At 35.4% G+C, this 27936-nt stretch overlaps 2 protein-coding genes across 3 annotated transcripts; one reads left to right on the forward strand and one right to left on the reverse strand.

Moving 5' to 3' along the window:
- LOC109229644 (probable galacturonosyltransferase 10) lies at positions 3956-9292 on the reverse strand. Its single transcript, XM_019395163.1, has 2 exons — positions 8812-9292; positions 3956-5650 (listed from the first exon to the last, which is right to left on the reverse strand). Exons 1-2 carry the CDS (start codon positions 8962-8964, stop codon positions 4199-4201), a joined length of 1605 nt encoding a protein of 534 aa, XP_019250708.1. The 5' UTR covers positions 8965-9292; the 3' UTR covers positions 3956-4198.
- Positions 16438-27210, forward strand: LOC109229645 (probable protein phosphatase 2C 11). Of its 2 annotated transcripts, XM_019395166.1 has the most exons (10): positions 16438-16535; positions 16635-16872; positions 18287-18429; positions 18603-18701; positions 18796-18954; positions 22357-22443; positions 23030-23121; positions 25740-25811; positions 26628-26772; positions 26914-27210. In XM_019395166.1, exons 2-9 carry the CDS (start codon positions 16661-16663, stop codon positions 26754-26756), a joined length of 993 nt encoding a protein of 330 aa, XP_019250711.1. In that variant the 5' UTR covers positions 16438-16535; positions 16635-16660; the 3' UTR covers positions 26757-26772; positions 26914-27210. The 2 variants fall into 2 exon arrangements, with proteins under 2 accessions (XP_019250711.1, XP_019250710.1); XM_019395165.1 differs by having other exon boundaries at positions 26628-27210.

A 27936-nucleotide genomic window follows, 5' to 3' on the forward strand; every position in this document is an offset into this window, starting at 1 on the left:
TATAACTAATAAAAGCTTAACTCAGTCAAGTAGCTAATTTCTAAGTCCCCGGCAACGACGCCAAAAACTTGTTGCGACCAAAAACACTCACGCAAGTGTACACGGTCGTCAAGTAATAAAGTAGTGAGTAGAGTATCGTTCCCACGAAGACTTATGATTAACTTTTGACTGATTCAAACTCAAATAACTTATCGATTTAAGAGGTTTCTCACCAAATATATATAAGTGACTAATTTACTACCTAAAAGTATTGAGCAATGAATTAACTAGAACTCAACCAAAATAATTAAACAATTTCGATTAACAATCAGTAGGAGAGGATAATCCAGCGTCACAGGTTAGCTAACATTTGTGTTGCGTTCTTTGCTTAAAATGACTAATTGATCTATCTGGATTGTTGATTGACAGGGTTGATGTTACTCATAAGAATATGTCGAGTTCTTACTCGCCTATTCAAGCTAACTTAATGCATATATGTCTATGGAATTAAGATTAACAAGAATGCATTTACAATTCCTGTATTTCAACCAAGCAAGGCAATTAGGTATATGTCTATCCTAATTGCAAATCCGTTCCCCGATGCCCAGGTTCAAGAACTTGCTCTATTTAATTCTATATGCAATCTAGAGTTCCCACTTTCGAGTTCAACTCTAGATTCGTAGATAGTATTTCACTGTTAGCTACTCAGCAAAATAATTAAAAACAGAATTAAATAAACAACCCAATATGATAAAATCAACTTCGTCAAATTAAACTTCAAACATCAACATTCATGTTTCACCCATGACCCTAGAACAATAGGGTTCTTAGCCACTCATGTTCATACAATCATAAAAAATAAGGTTTTCAAACATAAAATCAATGAGTACTAGAAAAGGGATGGAAGAATTGATCAAATCCGTGTTTCCGAGTGTTTGGCGCTTTTGTTCTCCTCTCGAAGTCACGTTCCCCCCTTCAAAATAGGTTTAGGTTGGCTTTTATATCAGTTGGGGGCGTCTTGGGGTTAAAATGACCGAGTCCTAGTCGAAACAGGATAACTTCACGTTCCGAGCGTCCAGGGCAGCATGGGGCGCTGGCCATGGCGCCCAAAAATATTTTGCTTCTGTAAATTGCACCACAGCCAGCGCCCCACGCTGGTTGTGGCCCTCAAATTTCACTTTTAGCCTTTTCTTACCAATTTCGCTCCAATTCACCCCACGTTCCAAATTGCATCCGAATGATTCCTATATATAGAAATACCACAAATGAGCACAAATAATCATATTATACATCTCAAATCTTCGAGACATGAACCAAATGTGAGGCGATATATATCAAAATATACATACATTAAGCCGATTATCAGTACGGTTCGATTAATTTTTGATATTTTTTTAAATGTCATGTAAAAGTCACCGGTAGAAGTAGAATACAATGTGGGACTTAACTAGAGGTCTCAGGTTCGAGTCCCTGGATATGGAGTCACCTTTGTTAGGGAGCGCTTTACCCCTAATGTGGGACTTCCCGGCACGAATTCGAATTTAGTCAGGCCCCCATGTGGGTACCGGACACTGGGTGAAAAACCAAAAAAAAAGAAAGAAAGTATAATGCAATAGCATGCGTACTTTTATAGAACTTCGCAAAACTCTTTAGATATTTTTACTGTTTAAAGGGTAATAAATTAAGAAAACATGAAAGATGCCCAAAGTATAGATTCATCAACTATTCTACGGCAATGTAAGAGAAACTAAGTAAAGACAAAGAAAATATAAATCACACGAATAAAAAGATATTTACCAATCTGGGGCTCAAGAATAAAGTCTATGAAACTTTAAATATTCAAAAAGATAAATTTAAATCATACGAAATGAAACATATTCAATACATTGCATTTTGCTACTCATAATCGCTAGAATACCTTGTGTCTTGCTAGTGAATATGCTGAAAATTATTTAGTTTCAATAGGAGTAGCACAATAGGTTTGAAAATTAGGATTTTTGAGTTTAATTATTCGTTGGCTTGTAACATTTTTATAAATTCAAGGCCCAAATTTTTTTAATGCTTTATTATTTTTAAACTTAATATATAAATATACTTTCTACATATAAATTTATTCGGTATGGTTCGATTTTTTTTGATTTTTTTTCATAAAATAAAAAATCTATTCTAATTATCGTTACGGTTATAGAGTTATATAAAAATCTACGATTTTATTAAAAGAAACCTGAAAATCGGTTCGGTACAGTACGGTTCAGCCGATTTATTCGATTTTTAGATATCCATTAACACCCCTTATAGCAGGTTCCTGATATGTTTATAAATTAGATTTTACCCTTTTCTTGCATGGCAAAAGGTTGCGGATTTGTTTTCCATAATCGGGTAATAGTTGTGAAAATGGCGTGGGGTAGCCACTATTTAAGGTGGTATTTATTTTTTATCCGGCAATACTAATGTTGAGCAAAAATAGCTACTACTCTATTAAAATTAATATGAAAAGACATTTTTACCCTTTCTTCCATTTTTTTTCTTCCCAAACCCTCGCTTCTCTCTGTACAGAAGTGGCTGGCTATGTGTGTTTCTCTCTCAATCTCTTCTGTGCATTTTTTCTCTCAGTAACACATGGCTATGTCTCTGATCTTAAACTCGCCCTTCAGCCAAGCTATTCTAAGTTTACATCCTTAAATGCATTATAACTTATTGGTTCCTTCTGTATAAAGTATCTTTTAATTCATGTGTTTGTGCCTCGAAAAAACACTATGAATGTCTTTCAGAAGATATTTCATGAAAGAGAAAATGAACTTTTCTGAGGAATTCACGGGTAGTCCAGAACTTAGAGTTCCAAGTTCAAAAAATAAGGACATGTAGTCCTGAACTTAGAGTTACAAGTTCAAAAGTTAAGGACATGTAGTCCTAAACATAGAGTTACAAGCTCAAAAACTAAGGACAACTAGTGCTTAACTTAGACTTACAAGCTTATAAATTAAGGACAACTAGTCCTGAACTTACAGTAACAAGCTCAAAAGTTAAGGACACTTGGTCCTGAACTTAGAGTTGGAAGTTCAAAAATTAAGGACACTTGGTCCTTAACTTAGAGTTACAAGCACAGAAATTAAGGACAGGTGGTCCTGAAATTCGAGTTCCAAGTTCAAAAGTTAAGGACATGTAGTCCTGAACTTAGAGTTACAAGTTCAAAAGTTAAGGACATGTAGTCCTAAACTTAGAGTTACAAGTTCAAAAACTAAGGACAAGTAGTCCTTAACTTAGACTTACAAGCTCATAAATTAAGGACAGCTAGTCCTCAACTTACATTAACAAGCTCATAAGTTAAGGACACTTGGTCCTGAACTTAGAGTTGGAAGTTCAAAAATTAAGGACACTTGGTCCTTAACTTAGAGTTACAAGCACAGAAATTAAGGACAAGTAGTCCTTAACTTAGAGCTACAAGCACATAAATTAAGGACAAGTAGTCCTTAACTTAGAGTTACAAGCACAGAAATTAAGGACAGGTGGTCTTGCTTCGAGTTCCAAGTTCAAAAGTTAAGGACATGTAGTCCTGAACTTAGAGTTACAAGTTCAAAAGTTAAGGACGGGCAGTCCTAAACTTAGAGTTACAAGTTCAAAAACTAAGGACAAGTAGTCCTTAATATTTACACAGAATTCATGAAGTTAAGGACACCATGTCCTTAATATTTACACAGCACACATATCTAACACAGGGGTATTTTTGTCCGGGCGGGTAAATGATTATTAAGCACTGGCTAAAAAGTAAATACATCCTAAACCGTGGATAAAGAGTAAAGGCATCTTTAAATAGTGGCTAACCGTGCACTTCTCCCGTAATAGTTCTTCTTGTTCTTTTCTTACTTCTTTTTATGTGGAAAAACTAAGGTGATTGGATGAATGAGAAAACATCTTCTAAAGAGCAGCACTAGTCCACTTGATCAAAACTAAAATGCTAATAGCCCAGCAGGCCAGATCATACAACAGCACAGAATTATATCCATTATGACTAATAGAATCATATAACAAGAGAAGATGACAATTTTGATGCCTTGATGCTTTAAGTCTATACTACAATAAACTGGAAAACTGTTTAAATACAGAGATTACAATAGTTAAAACCTTCCGATCTCACAGAATCCCTTACGGATTTCCAGAACGATAAATTTATCAATGAGCACCACTTCTATTAGAACTACGATAAATCAATAATGCCAACTTAGTGAAAGTTGCATAGTTGTAATAAAGGATGACCATAATCAACATATTTTTCCCAAAGAGGTTTGTATTTTTCAATACCAATCTTCAACCAGGGTTTTGAGTTACCATTGTAATGCAGCACAGCGCCCTTTTCTATCAATTTGGGATCGACATTCGTGTAACCCAAACCTAAGACATGCCATGAAGGATTCAAAGCCTCTGTTAATCCATAGAAGGTCAGCAGTCCAGGTGGTAAAGTGCCAAGCTTCCACAAAGTGCGGTCGACGTTCTTTTCCTGCCAGTAATGATATATGCCAGTAACATTCCTTTTTCGCCACTCAACCAAATCGAAAACATTCATCCCGAAGGCCCACCCACATGCATCAGGATCAAAATGTTGGCGTATAAGTGGGTGAGAATAATTTAGGTACTTGTGATATCTATGAAATGTCTCCATGCAAGTCTCCACAGCACCATTTACATTGCCATTCATGTCTATGGAGAACAGAGCTGAAAGATCCTTCTGCACTACAACATCATCATCAAGAAATACAACCTTCTTCAGTGCAGGAAAAACTTCTGGAATATAGAACCTCAGATGGTTAAGCATAGATAGATATTTAGGGTTTCTGAACTTGATCGGAGTTCGGCTGTTATCATGGTTGCCAGAGAAGTAGTAGTTCTGGGTGTCAGAGTCTTGAAGTTGTTTGAGAACAGGTACATATGAAGCATTTAACCAACTAAAGTCTTCAAACTTTTGTACATCAACAGTCACTCCTCGGAAACTGTTCATGGTGAACCATGCCTTCATTGCAGCATAGTTCACCTCGTCAGTTACAAGGTGGAAGACGACCATATCAGGATTCTTGGAATTCATAGCTGTTGAATTCACCACAACTGAAGTTGCAAGGATGTTGTCAGAAAATACACAGAAATGATACAGACCGGTGTCCACAAGTTTGGCAGCTACTTGCTTTTCTTCCTTGAGTTTTCTCTGCAAATTTGAACTTCTGAACCATTCAGCTGTTAACCGGACACCAAGGCAGTACAGACTTTTAGGGACTTCTTCAGCAGCTATTTGTCCATATTTTGAACTCTTCTCACTGAAGGAGTTCATCTGTTCTTCAAGGCTTTGGATTTTAGCTTTCAGTCTCATAAACATGGTTGCACTGTCATAGTGAAATTGCTGGGCTTGGTAAAGCAGAAGTGCCATATCTCGAATTGCATTTTCTGATTCTCTGTTCGTCAAGGGACTTCTTCTTGATGCAGCATTAGAAAGAAGCATCTGTGAGTTGCGGATTTGAGCGCTTAGTTCCCATGCAAATTGAAGGTTGTTGCTTTCTTTTGCAATTACGACAATTGCCTTAGCGAGAGAAATCTGATCATTAAGTTGTCTTGCCATTGATTCCGGCCTCAGCATTTCTTCAGTGATGTTGAGACCATCCCCAGTTCTATCATGTCTATATGGCCTCTGCAAAGAAATGAATAAGAGGACACATTCAGATTTCTCCATAAGCTCACAAGAGACTGTCTGACAGAGGGAATAACAAATTGCAGCTATTAAATAAGTTAAAAAATCTCTATTGCAACAGGCTTCAGCTAATGAGCTACTAAATCCTTCCTCCAAAGATATGTAACTGTCTTGGTAGGTAAATAAGGAATCCAGCACCCAATTCCTATTGTTTAATCAATGCACTACTACACACAAGTTACAGCACAGTATTATTCAGATCGGGCAGAACGTCGTAAGAATTAATCTCTCATCGGCATTGGAATTATCACTAATCTCTAAATGGCACACAATCTATGGTGTTTTGTTCAGATTTCCACAATTTTTTTCATTCTCATATGAGTAGAGGGACAGAATCTCAGGAATAAGCATTAATAGTATAGTTGTGCTCATTTGAGATGCATTTAAGCCCTAAAGTAAAGACCATGGGCCTGTCTTAAATAAGGCGGCATCAAACAATGAGCACACCTGGCAAAGTGTTATATCAAATGCTATATGAACATCATAAACGAATAAGTTAGTGATTAAGACTAAGAATTACAAATTTAGTATAGGAAACCTAAACACTAAGTTCGACAGAAACTTAAAATTGCATTGTATTGCATCTGGAAACAGATCTAAAATGGTTTTTGAACTTCATTGACATGATCATTACTTCATATACTTCACTTCTTGTTAGAGAACTTCTACTATTGTTATTATTATTACTATTATTTATGTACATTTTTTTACTTTTTTTTTATTTAGTATGATAATGACATGAATTAAGCTTGAATGATGAAGTGAAAATTCATATAGCCAACTCCAACTTGTCTGAGACTGAGGCGTAGTTGTTGTTATATGTCACTTATTGTAGTTTTTCCAATTCCTTTGTGTGTTGTTTTGGTAGACAATTGTTTTTCTTGCGCAACATATATATTTCTTCTTTTTTCCCCCTTGTTTGTGTTTTTTCACTAAAGCTGCTCTTTAGTCGCTCTCTTGTACTTGAAGCTCCACAAGATTTTGGCGTCGTTGTGCATTTTTCACATTTTAAAATACTAATCATTAACGGGGAACGTATTCAAGTTTCTAGCATCACCAACAACTTTTTTTCCTTTTCCACTCTGTTTTCCGTTAAGCAGATACCATTTTGGCCTAGAAACAATGCAGCAAAGAATGTTACAACAACAACAACCCAGTAAAATTTCACAAGTATGTTGGCAATAAAAAAACACTACAAAGGGGTAGCTCGGTGCACAAAGCATCCCGCGTTCATGCGAGGTCTGGGGAAGGACCGCACCCCAAGGGGGTATGATGTAGATAGCCTACTCTAATGCAAGCATCTGCAGATGATTCCACGGCTCGAACCTGAGAGACAACTTAACCGTTGCTCCAAATGGATAAATATCTATAGTTGAATGAAAAGCTTTAAGTTCATAAAAGTAAGATTGGGGAGGTCAGAGAAAAGAAAGGACGAAGAAGTATCATAAATTTCTGGACAAAGGTCCACGCGTGTAGAAAAAAATTTTGCAAAAAGAAGTCGCCATAGAATCAGTAAATTCCAAAAACATTCCCAGATATTGTCAACACACATTCTCTTTTTGTTTTTCTAACTTTCTTCTCACGATTAGGAATATTTACGCTTTTACTAAGAAGCTTCTCAAATCAAGCTACTTCGTAATTCGTATGTCTTTGATTATCACGGCTTGATAAAGGAACCACTTAAATAAAAATCAAACTGTATCGTATTGTTTAATGCTAAATTAAGAAAATGTGAAAGCCGCAATTAATTATATATTAATTGGACAACTATCGGTTTCATTTAATTCTTCAAGAAGTGGGGGAGTACAATATGGTATTTTCAATTTAGGAACTAGCCAACACGTTTGGACATCTCAATGTTCCCAAAAGGTTCAATTTGGTAGAAAGAGACTAAATAATGCTATAATCTTCCATGTCCTAAAGTAGGATGTTTAACTTATTTCTCTTTGTTTGTCATCTTACTCATCTTTGAAGCAGATTTAGTTGAGGCTGAGGGCATTAATTTGGTAAGACCTTTATGGTACGCTAATGTCTTACACAAGAATAATCCCTCTTCTTTTTTCTTTACTTGGTCCTTTGACCAAATTTGCTTTTATCCATCAGTACCAAGAGTCCTTCATGATAGCCAAAACTCTAGAAAGACAAATATGTCAGTTCGAAGCCTCAAAGAAGTCAAATATTTTTAAACACTACCCATACCACATACGATATCTTTCGGCGTTACAGCTTTTTCCAAAATCAATACCTAAGTCTCATGGTAACTGAAATAACGCCAAATTGGTTTACAAACTCACCCTAAAAGGCTAAATGTAGTCATGATTCTTTGATTAATCAATGAAATCATAATATAGCGCAAAAGTACTTCTTGACACTTCGTCCCACGATAATAATATCAAAGGGTAATAGGAAATAGAAAAGTTGACAAAAATTATCTACTACTCCTAATTCGTTGTCAGGCACTAAAACACCAATGATAAGGGACTTTTGGGGGTGGGGTGGGGGGACGTTGATACATATCCTGACAGAATTGTGTGCTCTTCGATAAGAAAAAATTAATTCAAATTCACTAGGAATATACCTTTGGAAGAAATAAAAACTTAATACTTTACATTTTAAAACAAAACAAAAATAAACCAACCAGCATAAAGTAATTTTTGGATATAGAGGTAAATTCATTTTCCATAAGAAGTTTCACAATATTTCCAGCTTTTCCTTGTTGTTTCAGTAGATCAACATGCCGCCTTAGTTGCTATATAGCCAATTCTTAAGCCAATATAACCATCATTTACCAAGTATTGCAATGACAATTACACCTAATAATGGTACAATATAATAACTAGATCTGGTGAATTGGTTGTATGCCCACCTAAGAGATCACATTGAAACAAAGAGCTATTTGGATCACAAATCAAAATCCATATAAATTAGGATGTAAAACAAAATATTGAGAACTCTAAATGGAAAACTGAGCAACCGAAAGCTCAAAATTCCATAACCGACACAAACTCATGTAAGTATTCCACGGGAAAAAGGGGATTTCTTAGCTTAAAAACAGAAGAAAAAAAACAGCAATTTATAAATGCTATAACAATGAATATTACCTTAGTATAAACCAATCTAGACGATGAATCGCGAGTTTCTCTGCTGAGCAAAATGATGAGCAGCAATATAGCCAATCCACACACAGTTAACCAGAACACATTGGAGAATCGCCGCCTTACCGGCCGCCGGAAATCCGAGTTCCTCCTCCTCATTTTCCGGCGACTACTAACTAAAACAAAATTTTGAGTGTTTGTTCAGAGTAAATCTGCGAAACAGTGGCTTTACTAACAGTACACTTTGGGGAACAAATCAAAGATAATGGTGAAAGTTGAAGATTTGGGTAGAGAAGAATGATGTCAGATAGATCCACAACAACAACGCCGAATGTTGCATATGAAACGGTATTTTGAGTTCGATAATTTTTTTTGTTTACTCAATTTTTGTCTGGAGAACCAGGAAAAAGAAAGAGAAAATAACTGCAAAATTTTGATTCAATTGATAGAGACAGGGGTTTTGTGAGGTCACATTTGATAATTTACACGGTGTTGTAGTTTTAGTTTTATGTTACTTTAAATATATTTTATATTTTGTTTTTACACACAGTATAGGGGTTACTTTTTTGAATTTTTTCTATTAAGGGGGTATTTGGTAGAAGGAAATTTTTCATGTTTGATTCCCTTAAATATTTTTGAAAATATTTTTCCCATGAATTCATTTTCCTCTAATTGAAGGAAAATAAGATAAGGGAAAATATTTTCCAAAACTCATTTTCAATTTTTGCCACCCTATTTCTCATCCCACCAACCCACGCCCACACCCCACCCCTACCCATCCCAACCCCAACCCCTGCCCCCACTCCCACCAACCCACTCCCACCCCTACCCTAAATAAAAATATTGTCTTTTTTTGGTCAAACTGTCAAAAATTTTCATTTAACCAAGTATAATATTTACAACTCAGTGGCTCATTTGAACTCTTGAGCTAGACTAAAACAAAACACATACTTAACAATCCCTTTCTCTCTACTACAACTTCTCTACTATCTATCTCTTTATGTATCTATACATGTCTAAGTAGGATAGTTGCTCAATCTTTTTAACTCTTTATGCCATTTGGATTTATTCTGCCCTCGTATATGTAGCTCTAGGATAATATTCTTCACCCTCTAAAGGCTTGCTATCATCTTCCCTTGAAATCTTCGCGAGGAGTTGAGCCTGAACTGGCGAACCGAAGTCACTTTCGGAACCATACTTCCTACAGCTAACATGTGTCCAGTCCAGCGGGAACGCGCAGCGCAAACGAGCCTGAGCTGCTATACCGAATCCCCCGCTGGCCATCGGGGACCGAGTGGTAAGGCCATGATCCGCAGGGGAACAGATCACTCATTCTTCCATTGGGGACAGGTGCACGAACAACTCCAAACGTCACACATCCGCCGCCTACCTACCGTTTAGGTGGCACCAGCGAGATCCAGCTAAGGTAAGGAACTTCGTGTCGCGCAGCGGAGTGTCCAGACATGGTAAATTACAGCTGCAAACAGGAATCTTAGCATGGGAGCTCGAACTCTGCATGAACTTCTTCTTTCTAACCATTCAATCTCAGCATTCCAGCTACCTATTTGGTGTCTTTCTCCCAGCCATTTTAACAATGTTGCCCACATATTTCTGGAGTAGTCACATTAAAAAAATAGATGCTCCATTGTCTCCTCGGTATCTTTCTCACACAGCACACAATCACTTGCTATTGATAGCCCCCACTTCCTTAACCTATCCACTGTAGCTAGCTTCTTATGCATTGCCAACCACAACATGAATTGATGCCCTGGTAATGCTTTTAAATCAATTGTAATCCTTTTCCAATGACACTTAGGATACTGGGGCATTGTTGCAACATATAGCTTCGTAATGCTAAACTTCTGTTTTGTGCAGTACTTGTTCAGATCAGTAGAGGGGTCCCTTTGAGTTAGCCAAACCCTAATGTCAAATATTTTCCTAACTAGCCAGTAGGCCTGTTTAGGAGTTTGCATAGTCAGTATGTCATTCCCTTTTATATAATAGTTGTGTATCCGTTGGATCCAAAGATTATCCTTTTTTTCCATTAATTGCCCAAAGAAGTTTACATAAAGCAGCTTTGTTCCAATTAGCCACATCAATTACATTCAGACCTCCAGCTGAAAGAGGCATACATATCTTGTCCCAAGCAACCAGTGGTCTTCTTGAAGGTTCATTACTTCCGGTCCAAAGGCATGTTCTACGAGCAGTCACAATCAGTTTTGTTATCTTTTGTGGAAGTAGAAAAATCTGTGCCCAATAGGCCTGCATTTCAAATATCAGACTCTTGATCAGTTGCACTCGACGTTTGAGATAAAATTGTTGTTTAAATGTAACACTTTAAAATAACATGGAATATAACTTTTGATCACACTATTTTATAAAAATTATCAATTCTTGAATTTAATACTGTATCGTAATTTATATTTTTTTTTTCTGTGTGCGCTAAAATTCAAAGTTGCTTCAACTAAAAGAATTGAATGAAGTAGAAGATGAAAATATAATATCTTGAAGAGTTTAAAATTATATGCATTTGTTATGAAATACATATTTATATGGATGTCCACTAATCAAATATAACTCCCACTACTCTTCTCCATTATGTAAATAACCCCCACTACTTCTTACCATTATGGATGTAACTCCCACACCTCCATGATCTTCCCTCATGTTCTCAATAGTTAATACCATGTTTATGGAGTCCCTTTGTATTACCTATATCATCCTATAAATAGAGGGTTTGGGCATCACATTGTATACACTTGAATACATAGAAGAAATAAGATTCTCTCCTCTCTTCCTCTCTACATTGTTGTCTATTTTATTGTTCTATATTGTTACTTTGAGCTAAGTATCGTAACACGTTATTAGCACGAGTCTCTATCCAATTGAGTTATTACATCTACAAAATTGTCTTACATCAGAAAAAGCATATGTCTGCTGTGCCCGATATTCCTCTAGAAGAGATGAGTTTTTCTTTTCCATTTAGCAATTTCAAATAATGGTATGAAATATAATAAAAGGAATATCAAGGTTGAGGAGACTAGTACATCGTGAAAAGGCATATAATGCTAAGATACGTTTTCTAATTTTTTTTTTTAATTAATTCATTTTCTTGTTAGTTTTTCTCAAAAGTTCTTTATTTGCCGAAAAAGTTTCCAATACTAAGTATTACTTTGTAAAGTTAAAAATACTTAGATGTAAATTAATTTCTACTCCATGTTTTTCTTTCTAATATTTATTGTAAGTTTAGTCTAATCTCTTTCACCTAATGTTCAGGTTAGATGTTATATGAGAATCAGAAGCATATAATGATGCAGCTAAATGTTACATACTAAACCAGAGACCAAAGATGTATATAAATTAAGGAGCTACGCCAGCTTTTGCAAAGTGATTTGAAGAACTTTGATTCCTTTATTACCAGTAAATAGATACTTATTGTGTAACACATATATGAGTTTACTTTTATTACTAGTAAAAGTAGTATACCATGAAAGTCTCAAGGGTGAGTCTACTTTGGCATATTATGCCATTAATTAAGGATAAGACGGTGGGTTCAAGTCCCAACGCACCATGAGGGTAAGATATCGGGTTTTGAGTCCTGATGATCCATGATTGTAAAAGTTGGGTTCGAGTCCCAACTCATTATGGCCTAACATGTCTTTATATGGGTCAGGCATTGGGTTTGAGTTCCAATGCACCATATGGATGACATAGTGATGACTAAAGAAAAATAATGTATTTTTCATGGAAAAGCTTGAATCTTGTCCCACTTGATTTGCACCATTCTTGAAGTGAATGTGGTAGCAATGCATAATAAGTAAATGAAGACAAGTGGTTGACCAATGAACATGGGCGTGCCATTGATCAAATAATAATAGTCATCATTATGGTAATTGTAAAAATGAGAACAATAAGGGTTCTCGAAGTAATCCTTCAATAGGTGAAGGAAATATTTACCATCAAATTGGTATGAAAAATTTATAAAGCACGTCGCGATAATTATACTCCATTCTTTGAAGAGAATGTGACTTGTGCATTGAGAATGCATATTCATTCCTGAAGGTGAATATAACAATATGTAATAAAAGTAATGAATAAAGACGTGCAATGCATGATTGGATACACACCACAACTCACCTCTAAGGGAGGTTTGAGAGAAAGAGAGATAATGAATATTAGTGTGTGATTACATGAATATGTCATTGGTCGCGTACATGTGGTACGCCAAAAAATAATTTGACATGCCTTATAAAAAGTTATTAAAGGCAAAAGTAAAGCAAGAAATGATTTTGCTTATGATGATTTTGACCATGACAATTATTATGATATGATTTTCTCCGTGAAGGAGACATTCACCATATGGATGGTGTGACAAAAGATATTGTAGTACAAAATCAATTAAGAGCTCCGGAAGAGCTAATTTGTTACTACCCGGATGAATGAAATTGTTCATGACATTGATATTGTAGTAAGTCTCAAACGGAATTTTTGAGTTTCAAATATATTAGCCAAAATGGTTGGCATATTGAGACTATAAATGAAAAGAAGATTGAATATCTTCATATTACTATAATCATACCGGGTAAATATAAAAAGTTACCTGATTTTTCTTCTATTTGTACTACAGATGTATAAGCATCATGATGGAATCACATGCCACAAGTAAACTAGAGGTTTATTGAAACAAATATTAGTTGGCATGACCGGTTGACCATCCTGGTTCAATTATGATGTGAAAATTGATTGAGAATTCACATTGGCATATATTAAAGAAATAGAAGATTCTTTAAGAATTCTCTTGTGATGTTTTTTTTCTCATGATATACCAGTTAAGGTTGGGATTGAATCCCTTGATATCTGGAACGAATAAACGGTGATATATATGTATGGGCCTAATAACCTGCCATGTGGATCGTTTACTATTATATAATTTTAATAGATGCATCTATTGTATGGTCACATGTGCGTTTGTTATCAACTTGCACTTTGGTTTTTGCAAGGTAGTTTGCTCAAATTATTAGAGCACAGTTCCAGAATATATATTATGATAATTTATCTTGATAATGCTGGTTTAAATCCAAGTTGGTTTAGCAGAAATTGTATGCCTCCAATTATAGCTAAACCATTGGTTATAAGAACAAAACTCCAAATAGAAATTTTGTATTAAGTATATTATTTAATATACAACAGCACTTGTACGCATCTAGCCAACAAGTTATGATAAATTCTCCCCATCACAATTGGTTCAGGGTCAGGAACCAAATATTTTCATCTAGAAATATGGATGTACTATATGATTTAATTGTGCCACCACAATGCACAAAGATTGGTCTCAATGAAGGTTGGGGATATGTGTTGGTGATCCCAACATTAGGGGGAGAAAATGAGCAGCTGAAAAAAAAGTAATACATGGAATGAATTATTATGAGTACATTAGATCCTCGTACAAGAAAATATGAACTTGAAGTTCAAGTGATAATTCATTTGCAAAATATTTCCATGCGCATTTGCTGACCCAAACTAAATGTCATATTTCAGCTACTAATGCTCCAAATAGAATAAAGTCCATGATGGACATAGTCTATGGAACTCTTGAAACGTAATAGACTAATCGGTTCCAAAGATAAAACTCCTTGAAGAAGGAGAGGAGAAAATGTTCAAGATGGTCATAATAAGGAGGCAAGTACTTTATAAGAGCACCACGACATAACATTTTATTAGACCTCATGGGAGAGGCTCAGGTACCTGAAAATAATGAGATCTCGATAAGTTATATCTTTATTATGCGATGATGGAACCGATGTAAAATGATCGTTGACGATGTTGTTAATATAATGTAGCGCTCAATATTATTAATATTGACGAGGATCTTGAGCTCAAATCTGTCATGGAATTTGGACAGATAAATGATTGGCCAAATGAAAAATATGCAATGAAATTGACTTCACCTGAAAAATGTGAAGTTGGACGGATATTCCCCACACCTGAAAGTGAAATGAAAAATCAAGTTGATAGACATAAAGACGACTTGTGGCACAAAATTTTCGGAAATATCCTGGTATTAGGAGAAATGTTCTCCTGTGGGGGGTCTGACAATACATTTGATATGCATATAATGAAAATCCTTGAATGATTTAAATTGTTCTGAAGCATATTAAGGTTCCCAAGAAATTTATTAAATAAATCTTCGGCATATCCTTATGTAGATTAAAGCGATCATGGCGTACATGATTTATTTTTGTGTCTAGTGCAATTGGTGCACTAATATATCTGGCTAGAACCATGAGTATAACAACATGCTAGCAAGATATAGTTTTATTGCAATGTGGAGATATTGGAATACAATTAGTATTATATTTCAAAAGGAATACTTGATTTAGATTTGTTTATTCTAACAAATATCGCTAAGATTTTGTTGGTTATGCAAATGCAGGCATTTCTGAAGTTCGTTCTTCAAACATTCTATTTGCATGTGAGAGTACTGCCATATTATCATATTACAAGACAGTTAATTGTTGATACTTATTCAAGTCATGCCAAGATAAGCAACTGATAAAGCAAGGGGCTCAACACACAACAGACGTGTGACTTGACTTTGAAGAGAAGATTCCAATAATAATGAAGAAGCTGATGTTTGCTTATCTCAATTGAAAGAAGAATATTGAAGGAGACTGAATAAATCATATATTTTATCAAAGTTCTTTGTCAGACACTATCTTCAACAGAATGATGAAATAGATGTTCAAGAAATTCCTTTAAGTGATAATTTGGCGGAATGATTCACGAAGGCATTGCCGATCTCAATATTAGAGAAGTTGTTATACAAGCTTGGAATTCGGCGTCTCCGAGAAATAAAGTGATATTTTTATCAGGGGGAGGCAAATACGCGCTGTACTCTTTCCCTTAGCTAAGGTTTTATCCCACTGGGTTTTCCTGGCAAAGTTTTTAATGAGGCAGCAAGTAATGTGTATTACAAGATATGTGTACTCTTTTTCCTTCACTAAGATTTTTTCCTCCATGGTTTTTTCTTAGTAAGGTTTTAACGAGGCACATTATCTATGGACATCCAAGGGGGAGTGTTATGAAATACATATTTATATGGATGTCCACTAATCAAATATAACTCCCACTACTCTTCTCCATTATGTAGATAACCCCCACTACTTCTTACCATTATAGATGTAACTCGCACACCTCCATGATCTTCCCCCATGTTCTCAATAGTTAATACCATGTTTATGGAGTCCCTTTGTATTACCTATATCATCCTATAAATAGAGGGTTTGGGCATCACATTGTATACACTTGAATACATAGAATAAATAAGATTCTCTCCTCTGTTCCTCTCTACATTGTTGTTCATTTTATTATTCTATATTGTTACTTTGAGTTAAGTATCGTAACAGCATTATCAATATAAGTAATTTTTTCATATTTTTAGATCCCTCAAAAGAATAATAATTGATTTATTATTAGATCACTCGAATAATATATGATCAGTTTTAACAAATTTCATGGTCCAAGCCCAAGATATTAATTTTTTCTAGGTTTAACTGCATTTTGTCTCTCTCTAGGTTTAACTGCATTTTTTCTCTCTCTAGGTTTAACTGTATTTGTGGTGCAGAATCTTCTTCTAAAATTATCACAGGTTGTTTTCGTTATGCGCAAAAAAGGAAAGTAAAAAACGAAGGGAGTACAGCGAAAGCAGTTAGGATTAAGGGGCAGAAAAGGTAACTCCAAAAAAAAAAAAAAAACGAATTTAGCAGTCCATAATTCGATTCCATTTTTTTACAAAATCTAATAAACTGATACATTTTTCGCACATAAAGAAGTAAAAAAACCGAATGCGGCGACCATGATGAACGTTGACAAGAAAGAATCCGATCGCAACCTTCCAGAACTTTCTCCACCGTCCGTGGAGAACCATCCGCCGGCACCGGCAGCGACCCCGTCACGGCCACCACCGAAAGAGCCCACTGCGCCGCCGCAGATGAAACAGACGCCGTCAACAACTGTCATGATTCCTTCTATTGATCCCAATGCCCTCTTTAGCGGCGGCGGTATTAGGTTAACTGCATTATTGCTCTCCTGTTTTATTTTTCTTTCTTTCTGCTGAATTTATTCGCTGTTAGTTGTTGTTAATGCTGTATATTGTCCATCATTATTTTTTATGATTCGAGAAATGATAATGGCTCTCCACTTTTTTTCCTACTGCACTATGGACTGCTCGTTAATCTTTCCGAGTTTATGATTATTTTTGTTATTTTTTGTAGTGTGAGAAAGGATTATGAGAGTTTGCAGTTGCTATTTATACTCGAAATTATGGTGTAAAGTTGAATTTTGTTAGTTCTTTTCTACAACTTTTTCCAAAGTATTCTTTGTTTTACAAAGTTGGGGGCAGTATTTACCAAAGGTATAATATGAACATATAAAGTAGGCACCTTTGATAAGTGATTTCCTCATGAGATCATGATATCCTAACTAAACAAGCGGTAACAAGACGTAGCAGAGAATTACTTCAATTACGAGCTTTTTCTATTCATAAAGTTTATCTCTTCAATCTATATATCATTGCATAATGTCAATGGGAACCATTCTTCTGTTTGGTCTCCACTCAGCCTTAAAACCTTAGCTACGATCTAATACTGTTGGCAAGAGAGAATTAGTTGGGGAATTACATATCAAAGTGTTATGTCCGCGCCATACATGAAGCCGCAAAATATGTTCTATTTCTGCTTCAAACCTAGGTCTATTTTGAGAGATTTTGATTCGATAATACTCCGTCCTGCTGTACTTATCCAAAAAATAAAAATTAAAGAAGATACTCTCTTGCTGTTCTTGCTGGCCTGGCCGCTATTGCCATCCGCCGACGAGATATACTGAAAGACATGGAAAAATTCCGCAGAAAGAGGCATCCGTGCGCCGTCTCTGTTTCCATAAATTGATTATGGGTCCATTTCCTATTTGATTCTCGGAAAGTGACATTCTTATAAATATCCTTCCACCCTTTCATTGTGCTCATTGAATGAGCAATTCCATATAGCTATATGATGTAATTGGTCCTCCCTTTCCTTGGACTCCATATCTCATCACTGACCTTCCTCCACCCTGATCTTCCATCCCATATCTCCAAATTCAGTTTCCTAATAGTGCTTTGTTTAATACTTACCCATATCAAAATATACTCCACTGGTATGTTCTGTAGCTTAAAGAGCCGGTCACTGGGCAAGTTATGTCTTGAACTTCAGCCTGGTTGCCTGTTTTGGTTGTGGATATTAACATTCAAGTTCAGGCTGATAAATGCATTTTCTTTTGTTCAGGCTGATAAATGCATTTTCTTTTGTTCAGACTTTTAGATTTTCAAAATGGCTGTATCTTCGTTGTGGCGAGCAACAATTAATGCAGTGCTATTCATTTCTAAGGATATGCTTTGGGTGAACTTTTATAAGAAACTAATTGATTTATTTTTCTTTTCTTGAAGCTTTCTGACGGGAAACAAAAGTGCTAAATTCAGCTACGGATATGCTAGTTTTAAGGGGAAACGGGCTTCCATGGAGGACTTTTATGAGACAAGGATATCAGAAGTCGATGGTCAAATGGTGGCATTCTTTGGTGTTTTTGATGGTATCTCTCAGGATTTCTTGCATATCGTTTCAGGATAGGCTTTTTCTACTTTCAGAGTGTAATTCTTGATTTAGTGTAATCTTAACTTTTGTAGATAGGAAAATCAACGCATGAAAAAAACCTTTTGGTGACCTGGATAATTGCTTATCCCTTTATATTCTGCTTGTTATTAGGTCACGGTGGTTCAAGAACAGCAGAATACCTGAAGAACAACCTCTTTAAGAATTTGAGTGGTCATCCTGATTTTATCAAAGATACGAAGTCAGCTATAGGTATGAATCAGAGGAGACATATTCTGCGTAATTTCTAATTTCATCCTATCTTCTGTCTTCTGTATCATTTAATAGGAAAGGCTCTTGAATGCAGTTGAAGCATTTAAGCAAACCGACACCGATTACCTTAATGAAGAAAAAGGCCAGCAAAAAGATGCCGGTTCAACAGCATCAACTGCTGTTCTTTTAGGTGATAGATTGGTTGTTGCAAATGTGGGAGACTCTAGAGTCGTCGCTTGTAGAGATGGCTCAGGTTTGTTGCTTGTCTCTATATAATTATATGCAAAATTTTTACAAACACGGCTTAGTTTTCAGAGAGACGTATATATAGTTTGGTTTATCGCAAGGTTGGTTATTTTTCTTTTGTGGCTTATCTTTGTTATAGATAAATGCTTTATAATGGAAAGTACATATGAAAGTGGTAGAACTCACAGGGGAGGGAGTGTTTCAGTAGATTTATGAGAAGTACTCTTTTGGGCTGTATATAATTGTGATTCTGGAACTACATGTTGTAACTTTCAGTACTTTCTTCATTCTCATATCAATGAAAGTTTATCTGATAAAAAAAGGTGAGCGTTACTCATTTAAAGAAAGTATATAAACCCGATCAAACAAAATAAGAATAACTGAGTACATTTCAGATCTTCCAAGCAATCTTTTTGCTCTAGGTGCCTCACAAGAGCTTTAAAAATTCTATGTGAAAAGCTTGTCCTGTTTTCTAGGGAAATAAGATAATTAAGGAATCTGCCACGTTTCTTTATGTTGTAGGCTTTGATTTTCTTTTTTGGCCATCTGTCCTAATTGGTGTGTCTTGCAAGTTGACATTGACGCTGTAACAAATAATCTTATTAGCAGAAAAAAGGACCAACAAAAAGAAGGCCAGAGAAAATGCAAATGTTAGTCAAAGATCTGAATAGTTGATAGTGAAAATAAGGATAAATTCTGTCTTAGGGCTTTGGTCTAGTGGTAAGAGCGCAACACATGATATGTGGGTTAGGTGCAGGTCATGGGTTGGAATTCTGCTGTAGACAGAAGTCCGACATTTAAGTGGAGAAGGATAGAGGTGCAGACCTATTATCCACTGAGTTTCAAACTGTGTGCCACCAACCCTTGGGATTTCTCGGCTATCAAGAAGAAAAAAAAGAACAAGGATAAATTCTTTACCAAAAAAGGGATTATTTTTTATTCTTATGTGTTTGAAGTTCTCATTATATGTATAGATGATTTCTGCAGTTTGTAGGTAGGAAACTTAACTGGCATGGTTCTTTTTATACTTTTTTGTACACGGTAGTCTTACGAATAAAAATTCTTTACTCATTTTGATAAGAAGAAGACTAGGTATAATTGGATGTTTCTTATCTATTATCTATAAAGTCTCAATGATTTGCCAGTAAAGTGTTTTGGTTTTTCCAACCTCACATTATACTTTCCAAAATTTTGGAGCGGAACTGAGCATCCATTTTTCTTTTCAAATTCAGGAAATATTTGGTATTGCTTGAATGTTTGATTGATTAATTATGTTTCCAAAAGTTTAATATGTCTAATGTATGGTATTCCATAATAAGAGTAATTACTTGGGAAAAGCATATTTAAAAAAGTAGAAAATATAATATATACAACCAAATACCACCAAGCATAAAAATCAAATAATCAAAATAAATTAGTATATGACACTGAATTTAATTCTCTTTGATTTTCTCTTCTATCTGAAAAGAAATCGTAAATTACTACGTCATATTGCATTGCTCTGAAATCAAACATTTTCGGATAAGATAAATCTTTCACACTAAACACCATCAGAAATAAAAATTGTAATCTTAATAACGTTTAATCTAAATAAAACTTCAATCTGACTAATTAGTTTAGATTTGTTTTTTACGGAATAATATTCAAATAATTGCTAGGCAATTATATTCCATGCAGATGTGCCAAAAAAGAAAAAGCTAAACTAATTTAATTTTCCTTTAGTACCAATATTATGAATTGAAGTTTACTTTTTTGGATAAGGTAAATTATAAGATTTACGTTCCTAAATTTACTTTATAAACCACTAATAAACTATTTGACTTAAGGTGACTAAAAACTGAAATAGTTGGTCTGTTGAAATCTTTCAATAAAGGTTTAACAAGCAAAAGATCATCACACCGTTAAAGTTGTTTATTATTTAGTTAAACTTTGAGAACATATGCTTTACTTAATTATATTTGAGTTAGTATTATTTGTATAGTAAGTTGTTAAATCTATTTTCGTTATTAACTTGGACTAAGATTAACTTCTCAAGATATTTGGAACCTACATGAAAAGTAGTAAAGTACTACAAATTGCAGAACTTTTTGTACGAAAAATGCGAAGAGTACATTTTAACTGTTCATCAAGGTTCACCTAATTTGATCCCCTTTAAATGAAGGTGAACATTTTTGGGACACATAAGTGAAGTTCCTATTTTTCACTGTATGGATTGAGAAGGAAATGTACTTACAATTTTTTATGTACCGACTAAAAATGAAATATTTTTATTTGAAATGGAGAAATATTTCTGTTTGAAGTTAGATTTGCTGTTTGAAGTTAGATTTGCAAAATTAAGAAGAAATCATTATGTAATTTAGGTGTTAATTAAGGTATTTTAGTGGTATTACTGCAGAGAACGAGTGAAACAAAAAGATTAAGTGTAATTCCTTGAAAAATAATAGAATTAACATGCCATCACGAGGTAAATCGTGCCAGAGAGAAACAAAAAGGAAAGATGAGGAAGTTAAACTAGAATTGTTGACCTAATATAGTGGATAAATAAAGAAAAATACTCCTCATTGATGGAAATTTACAAAACTATAACTACACAATATATTTGGTTTTATATATTGAGATATCAGTTCTAGTAAAAGCCACCACAGAGAGAATTATTAGGTATCTATTTTTTCCTTATCGAGTGTAAGATATTCAGTTACTTCAATTGTTAGATTTTGAATTGAAACACTAAAGGAAGTGAAATAACATGACAAATTCATTGGAATAAGAAATTAAAAGTAAAATATTCCTAACACAGCTTATATGGAGTACTTATTATTTGAGAAGGCAAACAACTGTTTTCTTGACCAAGGTCTTCGTGAGAAAATCTATAAACGTTTTTAACTTTTCAAGAATTTGGTTTGCCAAGTTTACATTTAAAAATCAACTAGAAACATTTTAAATTCACTCGTCGAATGATGCTATATATCTTAGGACCGAAGGAATTACTTTCAGCAGTTTTGTATTCCGCTATACCCATATACTTATATATTTACCGTCTTACAAAATTATAAATTTATAAGAAAAAATATTCTTGATTCTCTGTTTTTATGGTGTGCAATGTATGTGCGTGCAAACTAGTTTTGCTAAATGATGGTATGAGTGGAAGAAAACAATCATTCTAATTGGGCTCGACTCTTGAGCTTTATTCCCTAGTATATCACAAAATCTTGATGAACTAGATGGCGTCTGTCTATATTCTTCTCTAATTCCAACATATCTGAATATTATTTTTTCCCTCAGATTTCTAAAGTGAGTTCCGGAAGTGATTTCATCATGTTGAATGATTATTGCACATTTAAGATTTTTAAAAGATTTTATTCATTTTTTGTTATTTGGTTGTGAGGCATAACTGTTGCAATAAATGCAGCTATTCCTTTGTCCATCGATCACAAGCCTGACAGATCTGATGAGCGAGAAAGGATAGAACAGGCTGGCGGTTTCATCATCTGGGCAGGTAAAAGTCTGTTGCAGTCTCTTGTATGTGTTTCTTGGTGCTTGATTGGACCAGTAAATGCTACCGGAGACTGAAGTCACGAAGAATTGTATTATGCCAGCACTCTTTTTTAATATGTAATCAAATTCTCTCTCTTTTTTTTCTATTGGGTTCTGTACATTTCCATTCAGAATCTTCCAAAATCTCATTGTGTAGCCCTTGCAACCTTCATTATTTGTGAAGTTTGAGCTTCACAAAAATTTGCTATTCAACCATCTGTTACTGGGCTAGGAGAATTTATTATGCAACTGTTTAGTTAAATATTACTCCCTCTGTTTAATATGTGGCAAATTCCAAATGGTCACGGAGTTTTAAGAAAGAAAGGAAGACTTTGAAACTGGTGCTCTTAAATGTAGTTCATGTGGTTTCTTTATTATGCAACTGCTTCATGTGGTTTCTTTACCTGGCAGTGCCTTATATGAGCAATACTACATATCCGTACTTGCATGCCTTAGGTGCTTTCTAGTGAAATTTATTTCCGCAGTATGTTACATCCTCTTTCCTCTTAGTTGAATTCAATGCAGTGTCCTGCTGCTCTGTTCTTCAGGTACATGGCGTGTAGGTGGGGTCCTGGCTGTTTCTCGTGCATTTGGAGATAAACTGCTAAAGCCATATGTTGTGGCAGACCCAGAGATTCAGGTATTTTGGCTTTTGTTCTTCAAGCAATAGTTTGTCTTCATTTCCTGTTCTATTTGCTTGATCTGTCAAGGCTCAAGAGCATGGTGTTAATCAGAAGTATGGCTCTCCACTGTCACCTTGTGATGTATTATTTGGGAAGGCAGTTTGAGATTATTAGGGAAGTTATCGTGTTTTTAGTTTCTTCAAATGGAACTTTTTTGGTTCATATAGTAACCTACATCTACCCTACCAACACCACTTCCTATGTCATGCCCAAAAACTGGATGGACGGATTGGCACTTGATGCCTTAAACTTACCATTGAGCAAACCAACTTTCTAATGATCATGCATGAGTAGGAAACATGAAACTCTTCATAAACATTTGCATAAGTTTATAAATATCCTAAGACATCAAATAGTTATTGATACATGAATATGAGAGATCAGTAGAATGACAAAAGGACATAAACTAGACCTACAACGTCTATGGAGCCTATGTACCTCCGTAACCAGTCATACATAATTTCAAATAAATCATTTTCGTCTTTGTTAAACTTACCAAGGGTTATAGTCATAGTGATCCTCCTATTCAACTACTTCAATCGTTTCCGAGCACCAAGCTAGTACTAGTTGGATAGATAGAGATGGTGAAATCTAACCTTTGAATCGATCTTCTTTAGTTGGGTGGATCGCTCGAGTGTCAAAACCAAGATGGTGGTTGTTTTTCCTTGGCTAAAAGAATACCGGTGACAAGGCCTTCGCTATACCCAAAAATAAAAAAATAAAAAAAAGTCACTAACCAATCCCCACGGCATAAGGTGGGCTCACCAAAAATTGGGAATGTGAAGGAGAAGCCTAGAAGGTGGTAGAGTCGCTCGAAGTATCAACACTTACAATCACAACATGAGTGAACGCCCCCGCAGAGGGACGTGAGTATAATAATAAAGTACTGCATGAGTATCATTGTCTCCCTCACAGAAGGGTGAGCGATACTTACGGAAAACGTGAATGCATAATCACAACAATATAAAGCATTTGAAAACTTGAAAACATGTAGAAACTTTAAACTTAAATATTTTCATTTATCGTAAAGCATTTCTACAACTGGGGAGTGCATAAGCTCACTAACTCAACTGGAGGACCGTCTCACCATGATGCTGCATGGTGTGACATGTCCGACCTAGGGTATTGACTCGATCAGATGTGTCGTCTCACCAAAACCTTTTATGGATCTGCTATGGAGGTTGCTAGCAACATGATTATGCTCAAACTCTACTCCTACACTGGCACGTGTTGTTTCTAGGCCTTAGCCTTTTCAGTTTACGAAGTGTACTCCTAAAACATTTAATACCTGATTCGGCACCTTTTGGCCACATACATAACTCAACATAACTTTCTCAATCATGAAACACAATACAAGCGTTTAAACATGTCATAGAAATCATTTAAAAGCTTTATAAACTTTTTGAACTTAATTCAAGTGAAAACTAATGAAACATAACTTACAAAACTTGCATAAACACTTATATCATGTATGCCTTCTCATTTAAAACATAACTTGAAACGTTCATGGATATTTATGCTCGCTCGTCCCTACGAACTCAGTTATCAACTAATGCATTTTGAAAGCATGAGATTAGGAAAAAATTAGCCTTCGCTTTGAGGCAATACATTTCCCAACAATAAGGTAGGATGCTTAATGAGCTCTTCATCATACACTCGTGGCCTTTGGTAGCGGCAGTGAGTGTAAGTTGTCTAGTTAAATCAATTGCTATTCAAGTGAAACTATTGCATAATAAAGGGTTGGTTAAAAATACACTTGGAATGGTAGGGTGAAATGAGAACTCGAGACCAAGCTGCTTGTGTTAAAATATTGTCAGAACGTATTTCTTCCCTCTACGAATTTGTTTCTCAGACCAGCCTTTAAGTTTTGGAGGAATCCATTAATTGCCCTCCATTGTAGCTGTTGTATGAAAATTGAGCAGTAATTGAGCATATTGACCTGAACTGTGATGAAATTTAGAATAGGGAAGAAGGCAGGGAAACTAGAAATACAAAGCCCTTCCTTTTTCTCCTATTCCACCACGCTGTTTAAATGAGACCATAACCATCAGAATTTACAATCATTTCTTGACAAAACATTGCTATTTTGCCCCACACTTGTAGATGGAAGAAAGATACATTTGCATAGAGGTTTGGAAGTTCCTATGCAAGGAGTGTCGGTAGACTGTATCTCAGTAGAAAAAGTTTGAGCTGGCACGTTGCACTTATAACATAAGCGTACAGGGGGAAACTGACATTCAGCTATATCTTTTATTTTCTAGTATTTAGCAGCTGAAGTATTTTTGGTTTCCCTGAATTAATGCTGTGTTTTTCTTAGCACATCTTGACCCTTTGATTACCCAACCAAGACCTCACTTGTGGGATTAAACTGGGTTGGTTGTTGTTGTTGTTGTTGTTGATTTGCTTGTTTTGTTCTGATATTGTAAACCTGTTGTTTTACTGAACCGAAATATTGCTACTTACATCTCTCTCTCTCTCTCTCTCTCTCTCTCTCTCTCTCTCTCTCTCTCTCAGCTTCCGAAGTTGATGATTTGGATTGATGTTCAGTACATTGATATTTGATCTCCTTTTTCAGGAAGAAGAAATTGATGGTGTAGATTTTATAATAATTGCCAGTGATGGACTTTGGAATGTCCTGTCTAACAAGGTCAGGTTTCATTTGCTAAACGTGTTATACACCTTTCTTGGTGTTTCAACACTAACCAGTTTTCCTCAACTTACAAACTCTTAGTAAGATGGCAATGCTAAATGTATACTTGAGACCTCAGTGCTTGGTTTTAAGGATTGAATTTGAATACATCTTGTGAGGGGTTTCTTGTATTTCTTCTGTCTTTATTTGGACGAATCTGGAGCTTGTCCTTCAAAGGAGGGGGATATCAAAAAACTGTTACTATTAAAATCTTTGCTAAGCTCATTAGTGGTCATGAACTGTATTTTATAATTCAAACTTAAGCTCAAAATTTTCATGGTCCTGGTCTTGAAATTGAGAGGGAAAGACGACTTAATATATTCAATATTCAGGGAGTTTGAAAGTGGAGATTATTATGCTCCGGAAAAATTGCTGGAACTGGTTCTTAAGCTTAGAGCTCGATCCTCAGGTGAATATTCAAGGGAAGCTATTTTGCTTAGGCAAGCTCAAGTTTGGTTAGGGATGATTCCTAGAGCCTTGTGTAATACTTTTACACATTCCTTGTATACAGGTAGAAGAAAGTAACAAACCAGGGAAGTTCTCTTTAAAATTAGTAGCTTCTTCTGTAATTCTAGTTTCATGATTGTTAGCATATGACAGTAGCTTTGCAGTGATTCAACATGCAAGCTTTGCTGTTGTGTGTCTAATATGTTGATATTTGCTGACTGGTCCAAAATATTCATGCATGTTAATTTTCTCTCTTCCTATGCAACTAGAAGTTGCATCAACTAGTTATGAATTTTCAAGGGTCTAACTTCTCTTCATTACATACAGGATGCTGTGGCCATCGTGCAGGACATAAAAGATGCTGAAGCAGCATCACGTAAGCTTATAGAAGAAGCTTATTCAAGGGGGAGTTCTGACAACATCACGTGTGTAGTTGTTCGATTTGAGAGCGCATGAATGGGGACCTATTAAGGTCTGCCTACCTTTCTTCACTTACAAACATATAAACTAAGCAAACACGGAACACCTTCTCCTCTGCTGTTTTATGACAGACTTACTCATTTTCTCCAGCATTAAGAATGATGTATGTCAATAATGCTACTTAACTCTGCAGATAAAAGATTCTGAAGGAGGAGGTAGGCCTTGTAACTAGCTTATTTTTCCAACTTCGCCATACTTCTAGTGATGATTAAGCTGGCCATGTCACTTGGAGTTGTGGTCGTGGGGATTTTTACTAATGGTCTCTGCTTATAGACTTGTAAATTTACTTTCAATTGTTGTGTGATGACAAAGTGTAAATCACGCTGGTATACTTTTAGTTCTTAATCGAATGCTTTCTGACGTTGTATTCACGCAATATTTTCAGTAGAAAACAGAAATCAGATATTCCCTAATTTTGGTTTTCTGCTAAGATCGTATTGGGTAATGTCTTGGATTTCTACCTGCATTACCGAGAGTGGTGAATTTCTCTCAGGAATTATCGACGTTTTCTAAAATATTATGTGGAATCAAGTTTTGGTTTCTTTTGGACATTAGATTTGTCAGGAACTTGTGATTTAGGATGCAGTCTAAGAAGTTATGGAACATTCACAGGGAAACAGTATCTGAACAGTTGAAAGCTATAACAACTTGTTTGGATTCAGAAAAATCTACACAGCTGGCTGGTTGTTCAACTTGGGCAGATGTATCATGTAAAGCTATATGTTTGGTCTATCAGTGACTGGCAAAAGGTATCTACCTTCTCGAATACTCTTAACCTTATTTTTGCCAACTTTGGGAGCTAAACTCCTAATTACAAACAAGTTACATCCCTAGAGCTATAGCTCTAATGAACCTGATCGGTTTGGGTTTCTTAATGGCATTAAAATCCTATTAAAAATTGATAAACTATTTAAGTCTAATACAGCAACAACAACTACAACAGCCCAATGCAAATCCCACAAGTAGGGTCACGGGGAGGGTAGGATGTACACAGTCTTATCCTTACCCTAGGAGGGCAGAGAGATCGTTTCCGATAGACCCTCGAAGATTAAGAAGCGCTGATATCAATTAATAGCAAGACAAATATTAGGAAACTAAATTGAAGATAGCAATAAAGAATATGAAAGAAGTACCGATAGCAAGTAATAGCAATACA

Source organism: Nicotiana attenuata, chromosome 7 (genome assembly GCF_001879085.1).
Source record: "Nicotiana attenuata strain UT chromosome 7, NIATTr2, whole genome shotgun sequence".
Taxonomy (NCBI): domain Eukaryota; kingdom Viridiplantae; phylum Streptophyta; class Magnoliopsida; order Solanales; family Solanaceae; genus Nicotiana; species Nicotiana attenuata.

Bases quoted from the DNA above. Each gene is read 5' to 3' on its own strand.
- LOC109229645 (XM_019395165.1), top strand. From the start codon at position 16,661: ATGATGAACGTTGACAAGAAAGAATCCGATCGCAACCTTCCAGAACTT. The intron at 18,955-22,356 runs GTTTGTTGCTTG...CAATAAATGCAG, and splicing joins CGCTTGTAGAGATGGCTCAG to CTATTCCTTTGTCCATCGAT. The intron at 23,122-25,739 runs GTATTTTGGCTT...CTCCTTTTTCAG, and splicing joins TGGCAGACCCAGAGATTCAG to GAAGAAGAAATTGATGGTGT.
- LOC109229644 (XM_019395163.1), bottom strand. From the start codon at position 8,964: ATGAGGAGGAGGAACTCGGATTTCCGGCGGCCGGTAAGGCGGCGATTC. The intron at 5,651-8,811 runs GTAATATTCATT...ATTTCTTTGCAG, and splicing joins CTAGATTGGTTTATACTAAG to AGGCCATATAGACATGATAG.